Source organism: Harpia harpyja, chromosome 17, assembly GCF_026419915.1.
Source record: "Harpia harpyja isolate bHarHar1 chromosome 17, bHarHar1 primary haplotype, whole genome shotgun sequence".
In the NCBI taxonomy this organism is placed as follows: domain Eukaryota; kingdom Metazoa; phylum Chordata; class Aves; order Accipitriformes; family Accipitridae; genus Harpia; species Harpia harpyja.
This window is the reverse complement of record NC_068956.1, coordinates 28,375,398-28,395,957: the sequence shown is the minus strand read 5'-3', so window position 1 is coordinate 28,395,957 and position 20,560 is coordinate 28,375,398. Positions and strand designations below refer to the sequence as shown.

Below are 20,560 nucleotides of genomic sequence, written 5' to 3'. Positions count from 1 at the left end.
GTTTTTCAGCGAGGCACCCCCGGGCCGCCCCGGCCCTGCTCCACGGGTGGGCAGAACGGGATTCCCGCAACAGCTTCCTCCTAGGAAGCGGCACCGGGAGCACCCGTGTAAACGCCAGACCGAGCGAGCCAAGCCCGAAGGCAGAAATTCTTCGCTGCGCGCAATAAAGTTGGTCGCATTAAGACGTTGAATAAATGTCGTGGAATGTTCTCTGCTGTATGACTTCTCCTTCGCGGTGGATATGCCTGTGACAGTTACTTTAAGAATTAGTAAGCGGGCAGTAGCTTAGAGATTCCAAGCGATTAAAAGCTTCGCTGGTTTATTTTTTTCTTAAAAAAAAACAAAAAAAAAAGGTTCTCTCGAAGTGAAGCTCAGTAAATGCTGCAAAGCAGAAGAGCTTGCCACTCCAGCTTATTTGCAAATAAAGGTCCCGATTACTAACACTTAAACACCAAAGGAGAGATTTGCTAATTACACATCACACACACACGAAACCCCTAACTGTCAGATTAGTAGAGTGCCGGCACGTTTGCAGTCGCTAGCATCCCTCCCCGTGTGCACATTCGCTACAGGCAGCTTGCTAGCGGGGCTCTCGCTATACGATAAATCGCCCGGGTTTGAAATGACTAGATACTTCTAGTGCGTCTGAAAAAGCAGAGGAACATGCACTCTTCACAACGTCTTGGAGCGCTATACGGAACATAAAAACGAAGGTAAGAATTGGCAGATGAGATTTACCGTTCATATCTGCTACTTGATTTCTGGAGGGAACGCGAAAAAGACCTGACATGCGTTTAGCGATTGATTCTCCCTTCACAAGGTACAAACGCAAAAAGCAAGGCAGAGACAACGCCGAAACGCATTAAACCTCAAAATGGATTAGAGCCTGTCAGAAGATCTTTTAAAACAACACGAATCGTGGACTTTTGCGTAATATTTTATTCCAAAGGCCGCTACATTTGCCGTGAATCTGCTGCCTCGTTCACTGGCCGGTTCACGAGAGAAAAAAAAAAAAACCACAAAAAAACAAAACAAAAAAAAACCGAAAAAACCAAACCCGCCAACTTCTGGCTTGCAGTTAGAGGCAACTATCAGGAGGAAAGGACGGCGGGATGTGCCGCCGAGTGTGAGTTAATGAATTTACGCCTCTGCTCCTGCCGGAGCGAGCCCGGTCTGTCGCTCCCTAGTTGCTGGACGCCCATGAATACACCTGCATTCGCGTCTCGGCCGTGGGGAGAGGCACGCAGGGATTCGGTGCGGAGCGGCACGCTTTTGCCAAGTCCTTTCGAAACGGCAATACCCTTCAAGTTACACCCAAAGGAGAGCGCTTTCTCTTGATTTCTGAGCGAACGGATGACCGGGGCGGGTTTTTCTGCCAGTAACCTTCTACCTTTCTATATGTGCCTGCGTGTGCGTGTGTGTGTGTGTGTGCCTGTGTATACATATCTATCTCCCGGAGAGGGATTAATTAGCCGGGTTGGAGCTGAAAGAGGCTGCAGTGACGAGCCCAGTGGCGATTGGCCGCCCGCCTGCCTGGCCCTGCCTTTATAATTTCCACACGAGTGCATCTGGGCTCTTATACAAACCAACAGCCAGCTTCTTCTGACATATACACACACACACACACACACACGGCACTTTTTTCCACCATCTGATTAACCACCCCGCGCGCACACACACACGCACACACACAGAGTGATTACTACGGGAAAACATAAATAAATACGAAGAGGTTTTATTATTTTGACTACTGGAAGCCTCGCTGTGTCTCAGTGCAACTTTTGTTTTTCTTGCTGCTGGGGAAGGTGCAGCCCTCGATGCTTTCCTCTCACTCACGGACCCTTTAAAAAAAGGGGGAGGAAAAATATCGCCCCCTCCGGTCCCCCGCCCGCCCCCCCCCCCCGCCTCTCCCCCCCCCCCCCCCCCCCCCCCGCCACACACACTTCAAGACGGCTGATCTAAAAAAGCAGGAAGAGAGCATCTGAGGAGCAGCAGCCCCGGCGCATTTTGAAAAAACATTTGTTCCATTTCAGAGTGCGGCAGCCCGTTTCTCCTCTGAAGTTGGCTCCAGCCTTAGCAGCCGCATTGGATCCCACAGCCTATTGCGAGACTCCGGTGTACAATCCGGATCTCTGCCCCAACATGATCGCGGCCCAGGCCAAGCTGGTGTACCATCTGAATAAATACTACAACGAGAAATGCCAAGCCAGGAAAGCCGCCATCGCCAAAACGATCCGGGAAGTCTGCAAAGTGGTGTCGGACGTGCTGAAGGAGGTGGAGGTGCAGGAGCCTCGCTTCATCAGCTCCCTGAACGAGATGGACAATCGCTACGAGGGGCTGGAAGTCATCTCCCCCACGGAGTTCGAAGTCGTGCTCTACCTGAACCAAATGGGGGTTTTCAACTTCGTGGACGACGGCTCCTTGCCGGGCTGCGCGGTGTTAAAGCTGAGCGACGGGCGCAAGCGGAGCATGTCCCTCTGGGTGGAGTTCATCACGGCGTCCGGCTACCTCTCCGCTCGCAAAATCCGCTCCAGGTTCCAGACCCTGGTGGCCCAAGCCGTGGATAAGTGCAGTTACAGAGACGTGGTAAAGATGGTGGCGGACACCAGCGAGGTGAAGCTGCGGATCCGGGACAGGTACGTGGTGCAGATCACCCCGGCGTTCAAGTGCACGGGCATCTGGCCGCGGAGCGCTGCCCACTGGCCGCTTCCCCACATCCCCTGGCCGGGACCCAACCGGGTGGCGGAGGTCAAGGCAGAAGGCTTCAACCTCCTCTCCAAGGAGTGCCACTCGCTGGCCGGCAAGCAGAGCTCGGCCGAGAGCGATGCCTGGGTGCTGCAGTTCGCCGAAGCCGAGAACAGACTGCAGATGGGCGGCTGCAGGAAGAAATGCCTCTCCATCCTCAAAACCTTACGGGACCGTCACCTGGAGCTGCCGGGCCAGCCCCTGAATAATTATCACATGAAGACTCTGGTTTCCTACGAATGCGAAAAGCATCCCCGCGAATCGGACTGGGACGAGTCGTGCCTGGGGGACCGGCTCAACGGGATTTTACTGCAGCTCATCTCCTGCCTCCAGTGCAGGAGGTGCCCGCACTACTTCTTGCCCAACTTAGACCTCTTTCAGGGCAAACCCCACTCGGCCCTGGAAAACGCGGCCAAACAAACGTGGCGACTGGCTAGGGAGATACTTACCAACCCGAAAAGTTTGGAGAAACTTTAGAGGGTCGCCGTGACACCGGCCTGACCGATAGATCTGCTCATTTCCCCGCGAAGTTTAAGCTGCCCGTTCGAAAAGTCAAATCTTTCCACTTGGCAATGCAAATAAGGTTCTCTTTTAAAAAGGAATATAGCTTAGGCTCTTCACAAAGAACAGCAAATAAGAACAGCAAGTATCGTTCCTCTTATCCTCGTCACAGTTTTGCAGTTCCCCGTGGGAAAAAAAAAAAAAAAAAAGGAGGAAAAAAAAAAGAAAGAAAGAAAGAGTGTTACCTGGAAAGGAAAATTGGCCGTAATTTGACACGATTGTGACCGTTCTGCCTAGAAACGGTACCAACGGATTATAACAAAACCCGGTATTTTTCTGTAAACCCTCTGTGAGTAAAAGCTATTTGGATATGCCACCTGAACAAACCCTAATGTACCTTTTAATTTGTATCAAATATTGTGATCACACATTGTCTTTGAAATTGTGGATGTTGGTGTTTTGTGATTTGGTGAACGGAAGTTAAATTGCCATTTTGGATACTTCAAGGACATTTTCTGCTAAAGAGAAGATACCATTTAAAAAGGTAGATTTTATCACGGTACTTTTGTTAATTGTCTTCTGAAGTGTCTGAACTTAACAAGTTTACATTTTTCGTTTCATATATATTGCTTGTTCTATTTCTAACATTCCATAAATATACTTGAAATGTTATTTAAATATATTCAAAAGAAATTTGGATTCTGCTTATATAATAACGCTTGAATATTGGAATTATATATTTGAAAATGCACTTGAAATACACTGGATAATTACCTTTTGTGATTTAGATTTTAATTTCTGTTGCTGATTTATTTAATTACAAGCTAATAAATGAAGTAAAATGCATATGGGTAAGCGTTTCAATATCGGATCAAGTTTTCCACTCGAACAAACAGAGGCAGCTGTGGTTTTGTGCATTTTTGCCTTTCTGTGGATAGTTGCTTAAATCCTGTAAAGCAGAAAACTTCAGGGCAGCCGCCTCGTTCTGCGTGTTGAATAGTTTTGTAGAGCAGGGAAATATTGGCGGTACAAACACATTAGAATTTAGCTCCAGACGACCATCGGCAGCTGTCAGACACCGATGTAGTTATTAAGGCAGTAACACTTTTTCAGCCGTCAGAAAAGAAATCTATTTTCGAAAGGTTTGCTGTACGGCGCTGATGTGTTTCTGCTCGGTTTTGAACAAAGCTGAGGAAACACAACACATCCCTGGAGCAGTCGGTGTACTGAGCAAGCAGCGAGCCTGATAAACCCAGCATTTTGGCGCAAGTAGTAATAAAGAAGAAAATAAAATTTATAGGTGAAAGGTTCAAGCCGGCACCAATAAAGTGAACAACAATATTACTCCTGACCTACAAATCCGTTATGAAAGCGGTAAGATTGCCAGTTGCACTCCCAGAAATCGAGCCCCTGCGCTCCCAGGGCAGTCAGAGGGAATAACATGTGCCTGCCTACAAAACTGCAAGCCAGCCAAAATTGCCTGTCCGTACTGCAACGCCTGGTCCTTCTCAGCATGCATTTCTTTAAAGCGGCTTTAAAAGCAAAACGCGAAGTAACAACGCGGATTTTGTTTAGTACCCTAACAGTCAACAAGTGCTGAAAGAGGCCGATCGCCTGTGTAACACCCACCAGCAACTGCTTCCAGTGGGTGCACTGTAACGAAACCGTTATACCCAGCCATTCTGACAGAATCCCTTTTTTTTTTTTTTCCCCAGCGCTGCGAAGAAAGTTTCGAGTTTGAGAAATTATTCGTCAAAGAGAAACCACCTTATTACGAACGTATTAGGACGAGATCGCTGGCATTTTCTTAGAAATTATTTATGATATTTCTCCCGACCCCCCCCCCCCGCCCCAAGGTCTTTGTAAAAGCACCTCCCCTATTTTCTCTCTTCCAGCGTTTCCCAGCGCAAGAACAAAGAAATAAAGCAACAGCGATAAGACTAACAAAAAAACCCACCCCGAACCGATGCAGGCGACATGAGCGCCCCGTAACACACGTCCCTTCCGTGTGCCCCCTCCTCCCCCCGTGGCCGCCCCCCGCTCCCTTCCCGCGGGGAGGAAAGCCGCGCAAAGGGTCTGCTCAAGTCACGCACCCCTGCTCTGCTGCGGCTGGGCTGGAGGTTTGCGGGGGGGGGAAGGGAAAAGGGGGGCCGGGGGCGGCGCTGGGGAATTGGTAGTAGTAAATGACTTCAGAAAAAAAAAAGCCAGAGCTTTCCCAGGAATCGAGTCTTGGGTACATGCCTATTTTCCCTTTCTTTTTTTTTTTTTTCTTTCCCCCAGAAGAGAAGCAATAACTTGGATTTCAACAGCGTTTACTCAAATGCGCCGTATTTTCTTCCATGGAAACTAACGTTCTCGAAATAACGGGATTCTCCGGTATCCTCGGAAGGGGTAAAACCCTCCGCGGCGCCTCGGGAAGGCTGCGGGCTGGGACTGCCGCTCCCTCCAGGGATTTCAGAGCAATTGGCTTAACTCCTAAATCTGACCACGTTCATACAAAGGCACCGAGCGAAAGGCTGTTGGAAAACGCGCCCGCCGCCGTAATAGAGGATTTAGCACCATTAATACATTGCGCGCTTTTTTTTTTTTTCCCTTTTTTTTTTTTTTTTTTTTCTTTAATAAAACGCAGCGAGAGGCGGCAGACGGGAGCCGAGTTTGGAGGGAGGGGGCGGCCCCGGCACACGTGTACCGGCACCGGGGACCGAGGACCTGGGACCCGGGACCGGGGACCCGGGACCGGGGACCCGGGGACGGGGACCGGGGACCCGGGGACGGCCCGCCGCACTCACCTTGGGGTCGATCTTCTTGAAGGCCGGGTCATCCTCGTCCACCTCGAAGTAGATTTCCGTGGTGGTGATGGAGAGCGTCCCCTTGGCCACCACCACGGGGGCGATGAGCTGGGCCGGCGTGCTGAGGACCACCGGGCCTGCAAGGCAAAGGGCAGCGGCGTCAGGTCGGAGGAGCCCGGCCGGCCCATCCCCGGTGGCCCTTCCCCTTCCCTCCGCCGAGCCAGAGCCCGGCTGAGCCCCCCCAGCAGCTCCGCTCCGAGAACCGGCGGGTTTATTCCCCCTCCTGCCCGCGGGCAGCGCTTTGAACTCCGGAGTCGGGGCAGAAGCGAGCCGCTGGGCTCCGGGGCTGCCCGATAAAATCAGCCAGCAGCGAAATTGGGAGGGGGTTAGAGTGAAAAATAGCTGCCTCTTACAAGCAGGTCCCCTCTCTTTTCATGCCCTTCTGCTCCTCGTTAACACTATCGCCGTTTATGTGCGATAGCGGCGACTCGTTACACGCAGCTTCGACCTGGAAGCGAAGGGTCCCGGCGGCCGGGCACCGACCCTGAGAAACCCGGGGACATCACTTTTCGCTCTGGCTCCAAACCTCAACTCCCAAAGTTTGGCGAAAGATTGGGGTTTTGGGGTTGTTTGGGGTTTTTTTTTTTACCTGCTTCGATACCACAGGCACACAAAGGCTAGCATCGTTATATACGTTTACAGCAAGATCATTTTTATTTCAACTTGCTGTCACTTAATCCTTCTAAAATTACTGTCACAATATTTCCCTCAAATGCGTTTCTTAACGAGATGCTTGCACGGGCACTGAAAAGATGGGACGGAGAAAACCTATCATAAAAGGCAGCTTTCTCAGCACAAAGTGTTAGGGTTTAATTCGGGGGAAAAAAACTTCTGCTTTAATGCCACAGACGACAGGGGATTGCTTTTTCACCACCCTATCCTCAGCACGAATGCAATCTTCTGCTAAAGCTGGCAGTGTCGGTGTTTAGGAAGCTCGCTTGCTCAAATTAAAAGATTAAGCGTAAAACACTCTTCTGGATCGAACCTCTAAAGCCTGTAGGGTAATCTGTATACACACACGTAAACACACACGTACGCACGCACGAACACGCATCTGCCACACAAATAATAAAAGCCTCAGTACTGAGAAACCGGGCGCAACGCCCCGTCACTGGTGAACTGATCGCCTCGGTGAAGGCTGACCGGGGGGGGGTGGTTTTTTGGGGGTCGGGTTTAACGCGGTTCAATTCTCCTCCGCCAGAAGGAAGACCTGGCTCGGATGGCCGAGAGAGAGCCTGCCTACGGTTCCAGCCGCCATCGTCCCCGGACAACGGCGGTCCCTCCGGGCCCGAAGGCAGCGCCGGACGAAGGCAAGGCCTGGCACGGCGGAGGCCAGGCCTTGGGCCGCCAGTTGGCACCTCGCCTCGCTCCCCGGCATGGCGGGCGCGCTTGGCTACCAGCCCTCGCCAGCACCTTAGCCCAAATTAGTCCCGTACCGGCGCAGCTAACCGTCAAGGTTGTTCGCGTTTTGCTTTTACTCTTAACACCCAACTCGAGGCCGCGCCGCACGGCGTTTTGCCACTTACGCCGCAAAATAAATAAAAGAGGAAAGGCGCGGATTGCTGCGTGTGCAAGGGGAAGCTAAACCGCGCGGTTCCAGTGACAGCTTTCAGCGGCCCAGCGTGGCAGGCTGGATAATATTGATACAAACTCTATTTTCTTTCATTTTATTGTTTTCCATCTCCTAATAAACCGGGGTAGCCTCTTGACCCCAGTCAGCTGATCGGAATCACATGCGCCGGGCTTGCTTTGCTGCTCTCCCCGTCTCGCCTCCATCTTCTCTCCCTCCCTGCACGGCGAGAAAGGAGCCGAGCCGAGCCGAGCCGGGCCAAACCGAGCCGAACCGAACCGAACCGAGCCGGGGAAGCCCGGCTGCAGGCTCCGAAGGGCAAGGGTGATCGATCCGAAACGCCGCTTTAAAGCCTCATCAATCTTCATCTGAGGTCGCTCAAGTCATTACGCCCGATTCCCTTGTACGATTACAAGTGGATTTGGGTTTCTATTCCCCAGGCCCCCGGGCTTTGTGTTTCCAGAAAGGGGGGGGGGGGGGGTCTGGGCAGCCGGCGGCTCCCTGCCCCGCCGAAGCCCTCGCCCTCCCGGGCGGAGCATCCCGGCCCTCCCCTCGCCCTTCCCCGCGGCCCGACGCACGGTGATGGGCTCCCGGGCCTTTGTGCCGGAGGAGAAGCCCCTTCGGAAGCCGCGTCGGGGCAACGACCCGATATTCGATCATTTTAAGGAGGCGTTTGGGGGCTTTGCTGGATCCCAGAAGGAAGACCGGCAGTTTAATCCAATTACCTCTTCTTTCCCCTGGTGTTATGCGGCTAAAATAAAAAATGAAGCCGCAGCTATTTAATGGTCGAAAGGCCAAAACCTATCATCTGACACCCAGGAGAAGACAATCCGTGCGCCCCGGCTAGCGGGTGTGCGAGCGGAACGCACTCGCGGACTGGAGGGGGGGGGCAGAGCTGCAGAAGCCGGGGGGGGGGGGGGATGTGGAGGGAAAGGGGACATTCCCTTCTGAGCCCGTTACTGGATGCGGGCGAAATCGGGGATTTCTGGCTTCCTCCTTCTCCTCCCGAGCCAAGGCTCCAAGCTCCCAGTCCGGTACCTTGGCATCTGCCCGGTGTTCTGCTCAAATGACACCCGAGATTTGTTGCAACGTAAACATGTCAGAGGTATTAAAAGGCGACAAGGAACGAGCGTTAGTGTACTCTCCAGATGAGAAAACGTTTGCCTGTGTTTTTTTGTTGGTGGTGGTTTTTTCTTTTCTCTTTTGGTAAAAAAGAAGCAGAAAGCATAATAAACAGTGGTCAAATTGCGGGATTTCGGGGGAGGGTGCGTTCAAACTAAGTTAAAAAAACCTTTGCAGGTTCCCCCCCTCCCTCCTGAAAGCACAAGATGAAAAAATATTCGGCATTAGCAGTGTGTCATTTTTACACTTGTCCTTTGGAAATCTCCAATTACAACTTCCAATTCCATAGCATGTTTAAGGAGCGCTGAGTCTTTTTGTTGTAGCCTTCAGGGAGCAAGCCAGCCACTGAGAGAATACGAAATTAATCCACTACAGCTATAGAGAGAGAGGATTATGTTTTAATCCCCTTTGGGATAGTCTCTGGATTTTAAGGATCGGATATTAAAATGTGTACATAGCGCATAATCAAAACACTGCAGATTTTCCATATGGCACCGAGCTACCGGGAAGCTTCGGGTCTCCTCCCCAAACCCAACCGATAACCTACGGAAACAAAAGCCGGGCACACCTGAGCCGGGAGCCGCGGGACGGGCTCATTCGCTATGCGGGCAAAAAAAGAATAAAAAAGAGAACGGGCTCCGGCTCCCAGCCTGGCCCCGGCCCCTCGGCGGGGCTGAGGGTGAGCTGCGCTTTTCCAGGGGATGGAAAGAGTCATTCCCAGCGCGGCTGGAACCAGCGGGAAGCGGCGGGCAGCGGTGCTGCCCGGGGGGCCGGTACCCCCGGCACCGGGGGGGGCTGCCGGCCGCTCCCCGCGGACATCGAGAGCAGCACCGAGGGTATTTCCCTTCCAGCTCCGGGGGAAAAAGCCCAACCTGTGGCTGCTCCGCTTCACCAAACAGCCTGGGGGGGGACACACACCCGGGGACAGGCGGCTAGAGCGGCTGTCAGCTCTCGGAGCAAGAGCATCTCTCTTCTAGGGCCGGTTCCTTGCTGCCTCTTCCCAACGCCTCTGAAGCGGCCGCCACGGCAGAGACCTAACAAAGAAGTTCTGGCCTTAAAAAGCAGACCAGGAATCACTTCAGCTCCACAGGTCTTGTAATCGGTTCAGCTGGGGAGTTTTCCGCTTTGCCTGTGGTCGGCACATGTGATTTACATTTCTAAAACAAACGCTACCGCGCATATACTTTTTAAAATAATATTTTCTTTCCAAAAGTAAATGATTGGGGGATTAGAAGGTCCCAGTGAATAAAAGCAGAATGTAATCTCTCTCCTCCCCTCCGCTAATTTTTGTTAGACGGAGGCTTCAGTCCTTGTACTTAGTTCTTGCCTCTTAGCTCTTGTGTTTTTCAAGCTCAAGTACAGAAAGTCAACGCGAGTGAAAAGTTCTATCAGGTGAAAGAGTTTGCTATCTGCTAAAGCAATGCCAGTAAAATTACACCTCTTAAGGAAAGCGCCAAAGGAGGGGTGTTTTGAACTCGTTATTTCGAACATTTTCCTAAACTATCATTTTTAACTATAAGAGCTAAAGATGTGTTACATTTGTGAGCCTGAAAATTACACCGGAGGTGTATTTGCTAAGATGATCGGCCGTAATTACTCCTAAGCAGGCTAAGATACATGCTTTTATATGCTGAATTATGAAAACAAGCAATTTACCTGCTGCAGCCTTAGAAGTCTAACTTTTAGAAAAATATTTTGGTGATTACTTATAAATGAAAAAATACTAGCTGGGATAAATACTTTGAAAACATATCCAATCGGCTAGACCATTTTAATTTTACAATCTACTGGTAATTATTCTGAAAAACAAGTCATGAATATTGTCATGTTTAATTTTTAGCTGACACTGTTTTAAAGGAAAAAACATATCAATCTTTTTTTTCATCTACCGTTTAACATGGAAAATACAAAACAGATTAGCTGGAACTAAAAAAATTCACTATGTAAAATAGTTTGCATAAACTACAATTTGTAATTTGATATGATACTTAAACAAGAATTTTAAATATTAAGAATAATTATTAAAAATCACTCACAAGGTACCTGAAATAAGACAACTGAAATTGCCTCAGCACTTTATAACTCTAAAGCCAAGTGTATCTGACATTGACTTGCATTTAAAATGACTACAAATCCCTATACTTGCAACAATTTATATGTAACACACACTCACACACACAAAACCTTCAGTTTCTTGTAATACAAATCACACAGCATACAAGCAGAAACAGGTATAGGCACCAGAAGCCTCTGGGAAATGCTCTGTAGTCAAAAAAATATTTCAACCAATTAGCGTGATTAATATAATACATGCACTGCCATGTAAATAACAAGTAAACGATGTAAGATTCCTAAAAAACAAGTCACAGAATTTAGTCTTTTTTGTTCCTATGGTCATCATAAATCCGATCCAAGCTACTCTTTAAAAAGACTTCTGCAGTAAATATATCGAACTTACATGAGGATGGTTGCCCCCAATTTGTTCTCCGCTATAGCAGATACAGGGAGTAACTCCTTCACTCAAGCCAAGGCTGTTATAAGAACGTATATATACAGCTCGCTTTACATATCACTTTCAACAGTTTCAATAAAGAGAATAATTTGCACAACTTCTTGATTGAAAAACTCAGAATCTAAGTCTAAACGTGACTATAATCTTGTTGTTCTCCTCCACCACTGAGTAACAACCCCAATTCCTTTCCCCGGTTTTCAGAGATATCCAAGCCTACTTTGTTGGCTTTTTGCTCTTGCACAATCATATGTTTCATATTGTGAGGGAGGGATTGATTTTTATTGTTTGTTTAAATGTCATTGCCGGTATGGATAGGCCCTGATATCCAAAATTTTCCCCACTTTTTCCCCCTTTCCCCCATAAAGCATGCAACACTACTACTAACATCAAAGATCAACTTCAATGATCTTTTTCAACAACAATAACTAAACAATTACAGCAACTCAATTCTCTTAAGTGGTGCCATAACAGCAAACAAATGTGTTTGATTAAAAAGAAAATGTAAATAAAAATACTCTTACCTATTACAACTGTGAACAAAATAGTAAGAAAGAAATACATATTTTCGCTGAGATGATTGTGAAAATAGTTAAAGATAGTGTTGCTTAAGAAAAAAAAAAAGTAATTTTCTCTTGAACGTATACATACTTTCCATACATTTGAATGAAGTGACACATGCACCTCCACAGGTAAATTATTATTTGAATTCCATACCTTCCCAGTCACACTGAAAGAAAAATGAAAAATAGTACTTCTTCCTGAGGGAAAGCATGTTTCACAATATTCCTTGGAATAAGTATCTTTTTATATTGTTCAAATAGTGTGATAGAAAGCAACCACTTAACAGAACAGTTACAGAATATGCAGAGACAGGCTCAGTACTGTACCAAAGTCAATCTTACTAGGTATCTTCTCCCTGAAGGTCCCATGGAACAACTAGCTGGGTGTCTAACGGCCTAAAGCAACTCAGAAAATCGACTTTTGCCCCCTTTTGCAGGTAAAGTCTGATTTGCTCTGTGGCACACATGAGAACCTCTGAACTGTGCTCGAGCTCTGAGTGGCTTACATAGGTTTAGTGTTCTTCCAGGACGTGTTCAAGCACCAACCTGCCAGATGATCAGGTATTAATAATAATCAAGACTCCCCTTAATGATTTACAGCTGGCCAGAAACTTAAATGTTTGGGATAGGGACCTCACTACTGCAATGCATACATTTCCCACTTCGAAATTAGATTCATTCAGTGTGCTCTGCCTGAAGCTATACCTCGGAAGGACGGAGTAATTTAAGCTGGTTTAGAAACTAAGAACTTGATCGTTAAACAGTGCATCCAGATGTGAGTGTGCTACACTAACGCACTATGATCAGCACTAGCTTCCTCCTCATTTTCAGGTAAAACTTAAGGTACTTTTTTCAACCTAGAAAACCTTAAGTGATGCTGAACACGCCCATATAAGTGAGAGTTTTTCCCTCAGAGAGAGTCACTATAGCTGTCTATTTAATCAAAAGGTAACAGAAAAAACACACCTTAGAAAAGCATACTTAATGTCGGAAGAAGAAAGGAGAAAGCAGAGAGAGCATCCTGCTATAGCAGTATACCACTGAAACGGGAACTCACTGTAAATGAGTCAGGAACACGAGGGATCAAATCCCAGTTGCCAGCCTGAGTGAACCAGACTTGACAGGTATCTTATACAGTCCAGCTTGTGTACCTTGTCATGCCAATAGAGCTCAATTGATTCGAAATGAAAGATGTGAGCCCTCAGCTTTCAGTTCTAGTCTCCATTCTGGAAAAGCTCTTCAGGATAAACTGTAAGCCTTCTACGTCTTGAGACCATAGTGAAAAGAAGTGTTATGGTCAGATAGCTTGTGATATTTTAAAGTTCACTTATTTGGTTAGCTACTGCTATATGTGTGGGGGAAGCAAGAAGTAAGTTGTTGAATCAGTATATACCTTCCTAGGTATATTTGGAAGAATCATCTAAGGTGCAATAGTTGTAAGTTCAACATTTTCTGAAAATAAAAAAGTATCTCTAAACACCACCAAAACCAATAGAGAGTGTTTTCTAGTGTAACTGTGTCTACTGTTCGATTGTATATTTTGCTTTCCCACAGTTGGGAAACTTCTGAAGACACAAAGATTCTCTGGTACCTAATAAAAGCAGAACTGATGTGTCAGGCTCTGTCATGTAGGCTTTTTTCCTTAACAATCTGATTTCATTGCAGGAATTTTATTGCTTCTGAAATCCTTACTCCTGTGTTAAAGTTTGCTCAAAATGGCTTCCAGGTTCAGCAGTTACAAAGATAGAGGCTGACAGAGGATGCTCACATAAACCTTGTTTCTTTAGAAAACCAAGCTAAAAGCATTTGTGTACCAGGCTACCCGTGAGGACTCTCCAGATGCACTGGATGAGGCTGCCTCTTGCACAATTTCTGGCTAGCGAAACCAAGACTAACCAAACTGTCTGTCTTCTTGATTGATTTTTTTAGCTTGCTTCCATAACACCAGTGGAAAAAAAAAAAAAAGGCAAAAATCCTGTCCATAGGTCAATGAAAGTGCTTAGTTTAAACATAGGTACTGTTAATACAGTTCTGGATACATTCCTACCGCTGATCTATGTAGGTCTGTCCCTACCCGTTCTTATGAAGATTACAGGGATTTTTATATGGGAACCAACTGTATAGTGAAGATGAAATAAGGCGCTGAACGGTGGAGTCTGGCTTCTTATGTCTAGGCCTGTCTTTCTGCAGGCTCTCTCCTATATATCAGGTAGCTCATCGGCTTGACCTTTGATAAGCTAACCAGTTCCATCCAGGGTGTGTGTGGTACCTTGGGACAAGAGAGAAACTACAGACCTATGCCCTAGGCAAGCGTGCAGTTGTAGGGTCCACTGTAGTCTAACTTTGCAGCCTTAGAAATTTCAAATAAAGAGAGTTTTGCAAGTTACGGGAAAAAAAAAAAGAAATTTAAATAGACTGGTATGAGTGGACAGCAAGAGCACATGAAGCATTCTCAGAGCCATTCATAAATACAAAACAACAAAGTTTGAATTGATTTAATTTTAAAGCTTGGAAAGCAGGAAATCCGGCTGTCACTTTAAAAGCTGAAGATGCTCAGACTTCGAGTGGGGTGTAATAAGGTACAAAGTGAAGAGCTCTTCAAAGCTGTGCTTAGGAGCACTATCATATGTGACTGACAACCACCTTATAAAATATTAAGCTATTTTGGATAGTAATGTGGAAAAAATGATTAGAATAAACACTGAGATGTCTAAAAATAGTATGTTATAGAAACTGCGGGGCTTTTTTTTGTTTTCAATGTGAAAGCCAACTACATATCAAAAGTATAACTGTTTTCAGTTTATGCCTGAATCTATACTCTAAATTAAAGTCATACAAATATGTTTTTCTTTTTTATACGAAGACTTGAGGATCAAAATCTGAATATATAATAAGCAGAAACTATGGAAATCTGGCTGAATTAAATTTCCATGTTTGGAAGTACAAGTCTCGTGTGGTTACGTGTCTACCTTAAAAAGGGAAAAAGAATCACTCTTCTTCCACATTCCTGTCCCTTCCCCAAGCAAGCAACACCCCCCTCCCCCATGGAATTCCTATCTCGAATGCTAATTTGCAAGAAAAATGGAGTTTGAGGGGAGAAAACTACTTGGTGACGCATGCTGAATTCAGTGAATAGTTTCCATTGAGAAGCTTGAAAAACTAGGAGAAATATTAAGACTTTTTTTGGTGTTTTCTAATGAAACTTTGATATTTGTTATTTAACTGACACATTTGTGTGTATGCATATACATACATCCTTCCTTAAAGTAAAAAGCATAAAACATGGGAAGGCTTAAGGTACCTTAGCAGCCTCCAGAGGGAGAGAAAACCAGAGTGAGAGAAAGAAAGTGTAAGAGAGAGGAGAGAGAGAGAAAATGGGTGAAAAAGAACGAGAATTAACTACTACCTCTGACTCTGGAAGCCTCAGAGGTGCAAGCTGTTGGAGGCTGAGAGAGAATTATTAGGAAGCATCACTGCATGCTTGTTCCAGTCCTTCCTGGGCTTCCCCTCCGGTTGCTGCTTTCTGCCCCCCCCGGACCCTCACAGCCCGTCAGAGCCACTGGTGTGTGGATGGAGGAGGAGGAGAGGACGTGATGGCCAGCAGGGCTCTGCCAGCCCGGCAGGAGAGGACACACCAGGGAGGGAGGAGAAGGGTTGGAGAGGGATGGTGAGACCACTCTCGGAACCACTGCCACGCTTTGCTCTCCAGGAGTTGCGAGGGATGAGGATGATTCCTCTCCTCCAAAACCTCCTGGGTAGGCTGTGGTTGCTGCTGGAGACAATATAATGTGCTATTTGGGCCTTTCTTTCATCCCATTACTCGGACAGCAGATAACGTAACAAAACTTTCTCTGGTTGGCCCCCCCAAAATGATGGGGTTTTTTGCCTGCAAAATCTAATAATTTGAAAATCTGCCTTCTCAGTAGAGGCCCATGTTATTGTTCTTTTCTTTCATTAAGAAAATCTACTGTTTGTCTAACTCCATTGACAAAAACAATAGAAATGATCCTACATTCCTTAAAATCATTTTGAGATGGCAACAGAAGAAAAAACAAGAAAATATGCCCTCCATTACTCCTCAAGAATAGGTAAGAAAAAGTCGCAAACAGCTTTGCTTACCAGAGATTGTCTACGCTGGTCAACTCTTGTAAAGAAAATGCAGTGTCAGAGTTTGGCCACAAGAAATGTTACTGCAACTAAATACGTGTATGTACAAATATTAAACGCGTATTATATATACAAAGATGAATCAATCGTATTTAAGTTTTCCATCCCAAATACTTATTTTGTGAGCTTTTTGTGGCTTTAGATGCCATTCCTTGGTGTGTTAGTGTTTTTATTACTGCATCTGTCCCTATGCAAGGCTTCAAAATAATTTCAGAAATGTAAATGAGTCCTTTGTTAGAACCAGGAATAGAAAATTTCCCTAAGGGCTAAATGATTTACTTTTTTTTTAGGTACTGCTATACAATTTTAACAGTAACTCTATGTAGTAGAACTTTTGGCACTATTCCAATTTCCTCTAATGACAGCGTCAAATATTTTTTCAATTGGAAATTGCTCAAAATCACGATGTCTCCTGTCAGCTTGTCTAAAAGAAGACAAAAGGCTTATTTTGCATAGGCCACAAAACAGATGTTGATAATGTTTGGTTACCACCAGTCTTGTCTGGACTTCAAACGGATGACCTGGAAGTGAAAGGTCTTATATCTCATTAATAATACTACAAGCTGTCAAATCCTCATGACCTAGTGTGTTCCTTAACACGGGGCAGTAAGTCAATACACTCAGCACACTACCAAAAAGTCTGGACGGCGGGCTTAGCACGTTTAGTCCTCAAGCCAATGTGGACGAGCTACCCATGCTGGCTTGGCTGGAAGACCAGCTCTTGTTTAGCAGTGGTAATGCTGCTTTCTAGAAATATTGCTGCACTGAAGTTCAGAGCTGCTGGAAGTCAGGGCAGTGCTGGGATGCTGCGTCCCACTCAGACCCTCCTGGCACATTTGCAGTGTGGGGGGTTTCCTTCCACCTAGAGACTGATGTCCAAGAAGAAGGGAAGATTCTGTAGCAAAGGTTAAGATACGTTAAGACTAAGATGCATTAAAGGCAGTTAGGGGCTTTCCTTGGGTTTATTGGATGAGTCGCTCAATTTTCTCATATAATGGAGCGAATAATATGGATTTATTCTTGCAAGCCTGTTGTGAGGCTGTAATTCACCATGGCTTACGAGGAAGTCAGATTCTAAGTTGATTGAGCCCATGCAAGTAACCAGACAGATGCCTGCCAAAGCCTTTTGTCTTCCTAAAATAACCCAAAGCCTCATATCCTCCTATCTTTATTTCCTTTTTTCTTTCTAGAAATTACTCTTTAGAGAGTAGCAAAAGACTTTGTCAAGGATACTTTGTTTGGCTGGGGCCTATTGGCTGTTGCCACCAGCCATATGACAAAATAGATGAAATGTGCTCCAGTTACAGAACACGTACCTTTCAAAAATGTCATTAAGGCTAAATTCTGCTCTCGGATGCACACAAACAATTCCCAGCAAGTCAACTGCAACTTCACAACAAAGAGAAGAGAACGTACTTCTAAAATGTAAAATTCATAAAACCTGAGTAGTTCAACATTCGTTCTGGGTTTTTTTTTGTGTTTTTTTTTTTTTTAGTGACCTATTTTAGTGCAAGATCAGCACTTAAAAAAAAAAGTTTGGGGAAAGAATATTAATTATATATTAAAACATATTTCCTTTTGAGAATGCCAGCTTACAATATTAGAATACATCCACATATTTTTCATTTTGAAAAAATCACCTACTAAGCAGAAGACAAACTGTTAGCAAATTTGTATTCTCAGGCTTTTAAGAGAAAAGGTAAGTATTTAAAAGCCCTATTGCAGTATTAGAAAATAGAAAAGGAAAAGGAGAAGTGTTAGTAATATCAACTCACTACAGTGGATTTGATTGTATTACCCACAGATTCACAATATATTAGAAAACTGTTAAAATTGACTGGGCTATCTCAATCATTAGTTCTAACAGAGATGTCACTTGCCTCTTGAAGTGAACAGTCTGGGAAGAAAAGGAGCTAAAACTGAAACAGAAAAATGTAAAATATTTTAACATGTAAATGCTAAAACAAGAACATCTTTTGATAACTCATACTGTAAGACAGTTAAAATACTGCTTTAGTTAAAAATCTTGATGCAAACTTAGAAGTCATAATTCTAAGACCATAATAACATGGAATGTGATTTTAATATTTTATTAAAATGCTACTTAATATAATGAAATCTGACCAACTGCCATTGCAACATATGGAATACTAGGATTATACAATAAAAATATTCAGACTATAATTATTTAAAAATTCTCCATCCCATATGTAATTTATCAAAGTGAACTTTACATTGATTTGTGCCACATGGTTGATGAAAAACTATAAAGAGTCTCTGGAACAAAAGGTATGTACAGATAACTTTGTAAGAACAGTCCCAATCTGTTTCAAACTTTCTTTTTTTTTCCAGTTTAACTTCACAAATCAAAATACTGTAATATTTATATTCTCTTAGTTAAAAGTTTTCTAAAATCTAAGGTCTCATCTTTTTAAAAGGTGCCTTAGTTTCATGGAATACACAATGTTAACTTGTTTTAGTTAAATGCGGAGAATCTTAAATCAATTTAAACCTGGTTTATAACGATTTTGTTTAATTCGTATCCCTTACTGAGGCAATCCAAATCGTTGTAAACCAGGTTTAAATTGAATTAAGCTTTAAAGTTAAATTGGAGGCATATCTGAATATAGGAATTCCTATGTGTCATTCCACTCTGAACAGTAACTGGCTATAAACGATGCTGTGATTCCTTGCCTACTGCTTTTCTTGATTTCAGTTATTGGACTCAAGTTTCAGAGTCACACTGTATATGCTCAAAACTGTGGAAAACAGTGACATCATTATATGCAAAATCATGCGGTGAACCAGAGGGTACGGAGGGATTCAGGGTTTTTTCACCCATGGGTAAAATTTACAGAAGACACATATGATACCGTGTGTAACCATTAACTTTCAAAATCCTTTCGGCTCCAAAAATGAGCAAGACTCGAGTAGCAAAGGCTGCAGTTAATCTAATAGTAAAAATGAGGTAGTGGAATGTGGGTTCTTTTTGAGAAGTTCACAGTTTTTGGTACACATATAGCACCATTGTCACATCACCTCACCACACTCGGAGGCGCCTTGCTCGCCCTGTTAGTGTTGATAGGGAACACAAAAGATAATTTCTGACAGTGTTAGGACACACATCCTGCCAATATTTGAAAAGTTAATTTGTTTTGATTTCTATAATTTCTGTTTTTCTAATATTGACAATATCTCCCAACTTCTACAAACTGTAAAAGCAAAGGACTAGAACTACTGTGCCATGTAGGAAGGAGCAGGGGATGTCCTGCCTGTAGTGATGTCTAGTAAAAGGGTACATTGCACATTAATACTTAAGGACACATTGAAATGCCAGGTTTTTGCAGAGGGATGTAGCTATAGGGATTGTATTGCATCGGTGTGTTTGAACAAAATGGCAGTGTTGGGGCATATGTAAGAACTTCACAGCTGACTATGAGATTTCCCAGACTGGGCAAGAATTTTTCATGTCCACTTTGCAGTTCTAATCAATATTTCAATGTAAATGCATATTGCAGCCTTTAAACTATAGCTACTGTATGCATATTTAGTTGGAAGCACTGTTCTTAGATATAAGAACTTAGCCAAAGCGGTACTGAGTTTTCCTTCTAAAGGAGAAAGGGACATCGATCAAATTATCCCACTAATGGTCCTGCTTGACGCACTATTTTATTGACTTAAGACAACAGTGTCTCAGCAACAGTCAGCTGCAGGTTGAGAAAGCAAGCAGGCTGACATATTAACTGTGATAATCACATACTGAAGGTTGCTCCCAAATAAAAGCATTTACCTCCCTCCTCTGCTCTGCTCTAGTTTCAACGTATGAGACCAACTAACTTCCATGTAGGCATTTTTTGCTTTTTTCATTTGATTGTTTATTTTTTGTTTTGCCTTGTTTTGGTTTTTTTACCATCCATTTACAATCTTATCTTTGCTACAAATTTTGACTATGGCATCAGAAGAAAGTGCAGGAGCAAAGATAGCTATTTTAAAAATTCAATTATGCAGAAAAAATCCTTAGACATCACAAAACTTCCCCTTAGTGGAGCAGTTTAATAAACTTATTCCTAAGTAAATTAACCTAAAAGATTTCATACTGCATTTCACAGTTCTCACATTTTTGTCTCGCCTGAGAGGAGAGTGCATTTTCAACTTTCAACATGCCTTTCTTTCCAGACTACTTCCCCAGGAAAGGTAGCATTGCCTCAAGACAGAGCTGTAACAGAACCTGCTAGAAGACGGATAAAACCGAGACCTCGCTGCACACCTTCGCCCAGGGAGAAAGGACCAGAAGGGTTCTCTCACGGACATATTTACGGAGGACTCATTCCCAGCCCGTACGCTAACTTCATAGCTTGGTTACAGTTTCATTCCTTCTTAGTCCTTGCTTACAACAGGCAACTTTTTCCCTCGCTGTGACGGATGGGTTGAGGTAACTGCGGACCCCCCTTAACTCCATCCCCGAGAGAAGCGGGTACCCGCCGGAGCGCAGGTGTCTCGTCATGAGCTGCGTGGCGCTCGGGATCAGGTCGGG

At 44.9% G+C, this 20,560-nt stretch overlaps 3 protein-coding genes across 9 annotated transcripts in view; 2 read left to right on the top strand and 1 right to left on the bottom strand.

Moving 5' to 3' along the window:
* NBEA (neurobeachin) overlaps positions 1 to 20,560 on the bottom strand; it is a 511,508-nt gene that overhangs the window by 153,565 nt on the left and 337,383 nt on the right. For 6 of the 7 annotated variants that reach the window (XM_052812195.1, XM_052812196.1, XM_052812200.1 and 3 more), the window contains one exon: positions 6,036 to 6,172. In XM_052812195.1, coding sequence (XP_052668155.1) covers positions 6,036 to 6,172 — 137 coding nt within the window. Of the gene's footprint in view, positions 1 to 6,035; positions 6,173 to 6,448; positions 6,563 to 20,560 lie in introns of those variants that run through there. The other variant, XM_052812199.1, reaches the window with a different exon arrangement.
* On the top strand, positions 1,062 to 3,474 carry MAB21L1 (mab-21 like 1). Its single transcript, XM_052812202.1, has one exon. It carries the CDS (start codon positions 2,143 to 2,145, stop codon positions 3,220 to 3,222), a length of 1,080 nt encoding a protein of 359 aa, XP_052668162.1. The 5' UTR covers positions 1,062 to 2,142; the 3' UTR covers positions 3,223 to 3,474.
* LOC128153212 (collagen alpha-1(I) chain-like) lies at positions 6,105 to 7,527 on the top strand. The gene is made up of 2 exons (XM_052812203.1): positions 6,105 to 6,199; positions 7,297 to 7,527. The coding sequence occupies exons 1-2, from the start codon at positions 6,139 to 6,141 to the stop codon at positions 7,521 to 7,523; spliced, it is 288 nt and encodes a 95-aa protein (XP_052668163.1). The 5' UTR covers positions 6,105 to 6,138; the 3' UTR covers positions 7,524 to 7,527.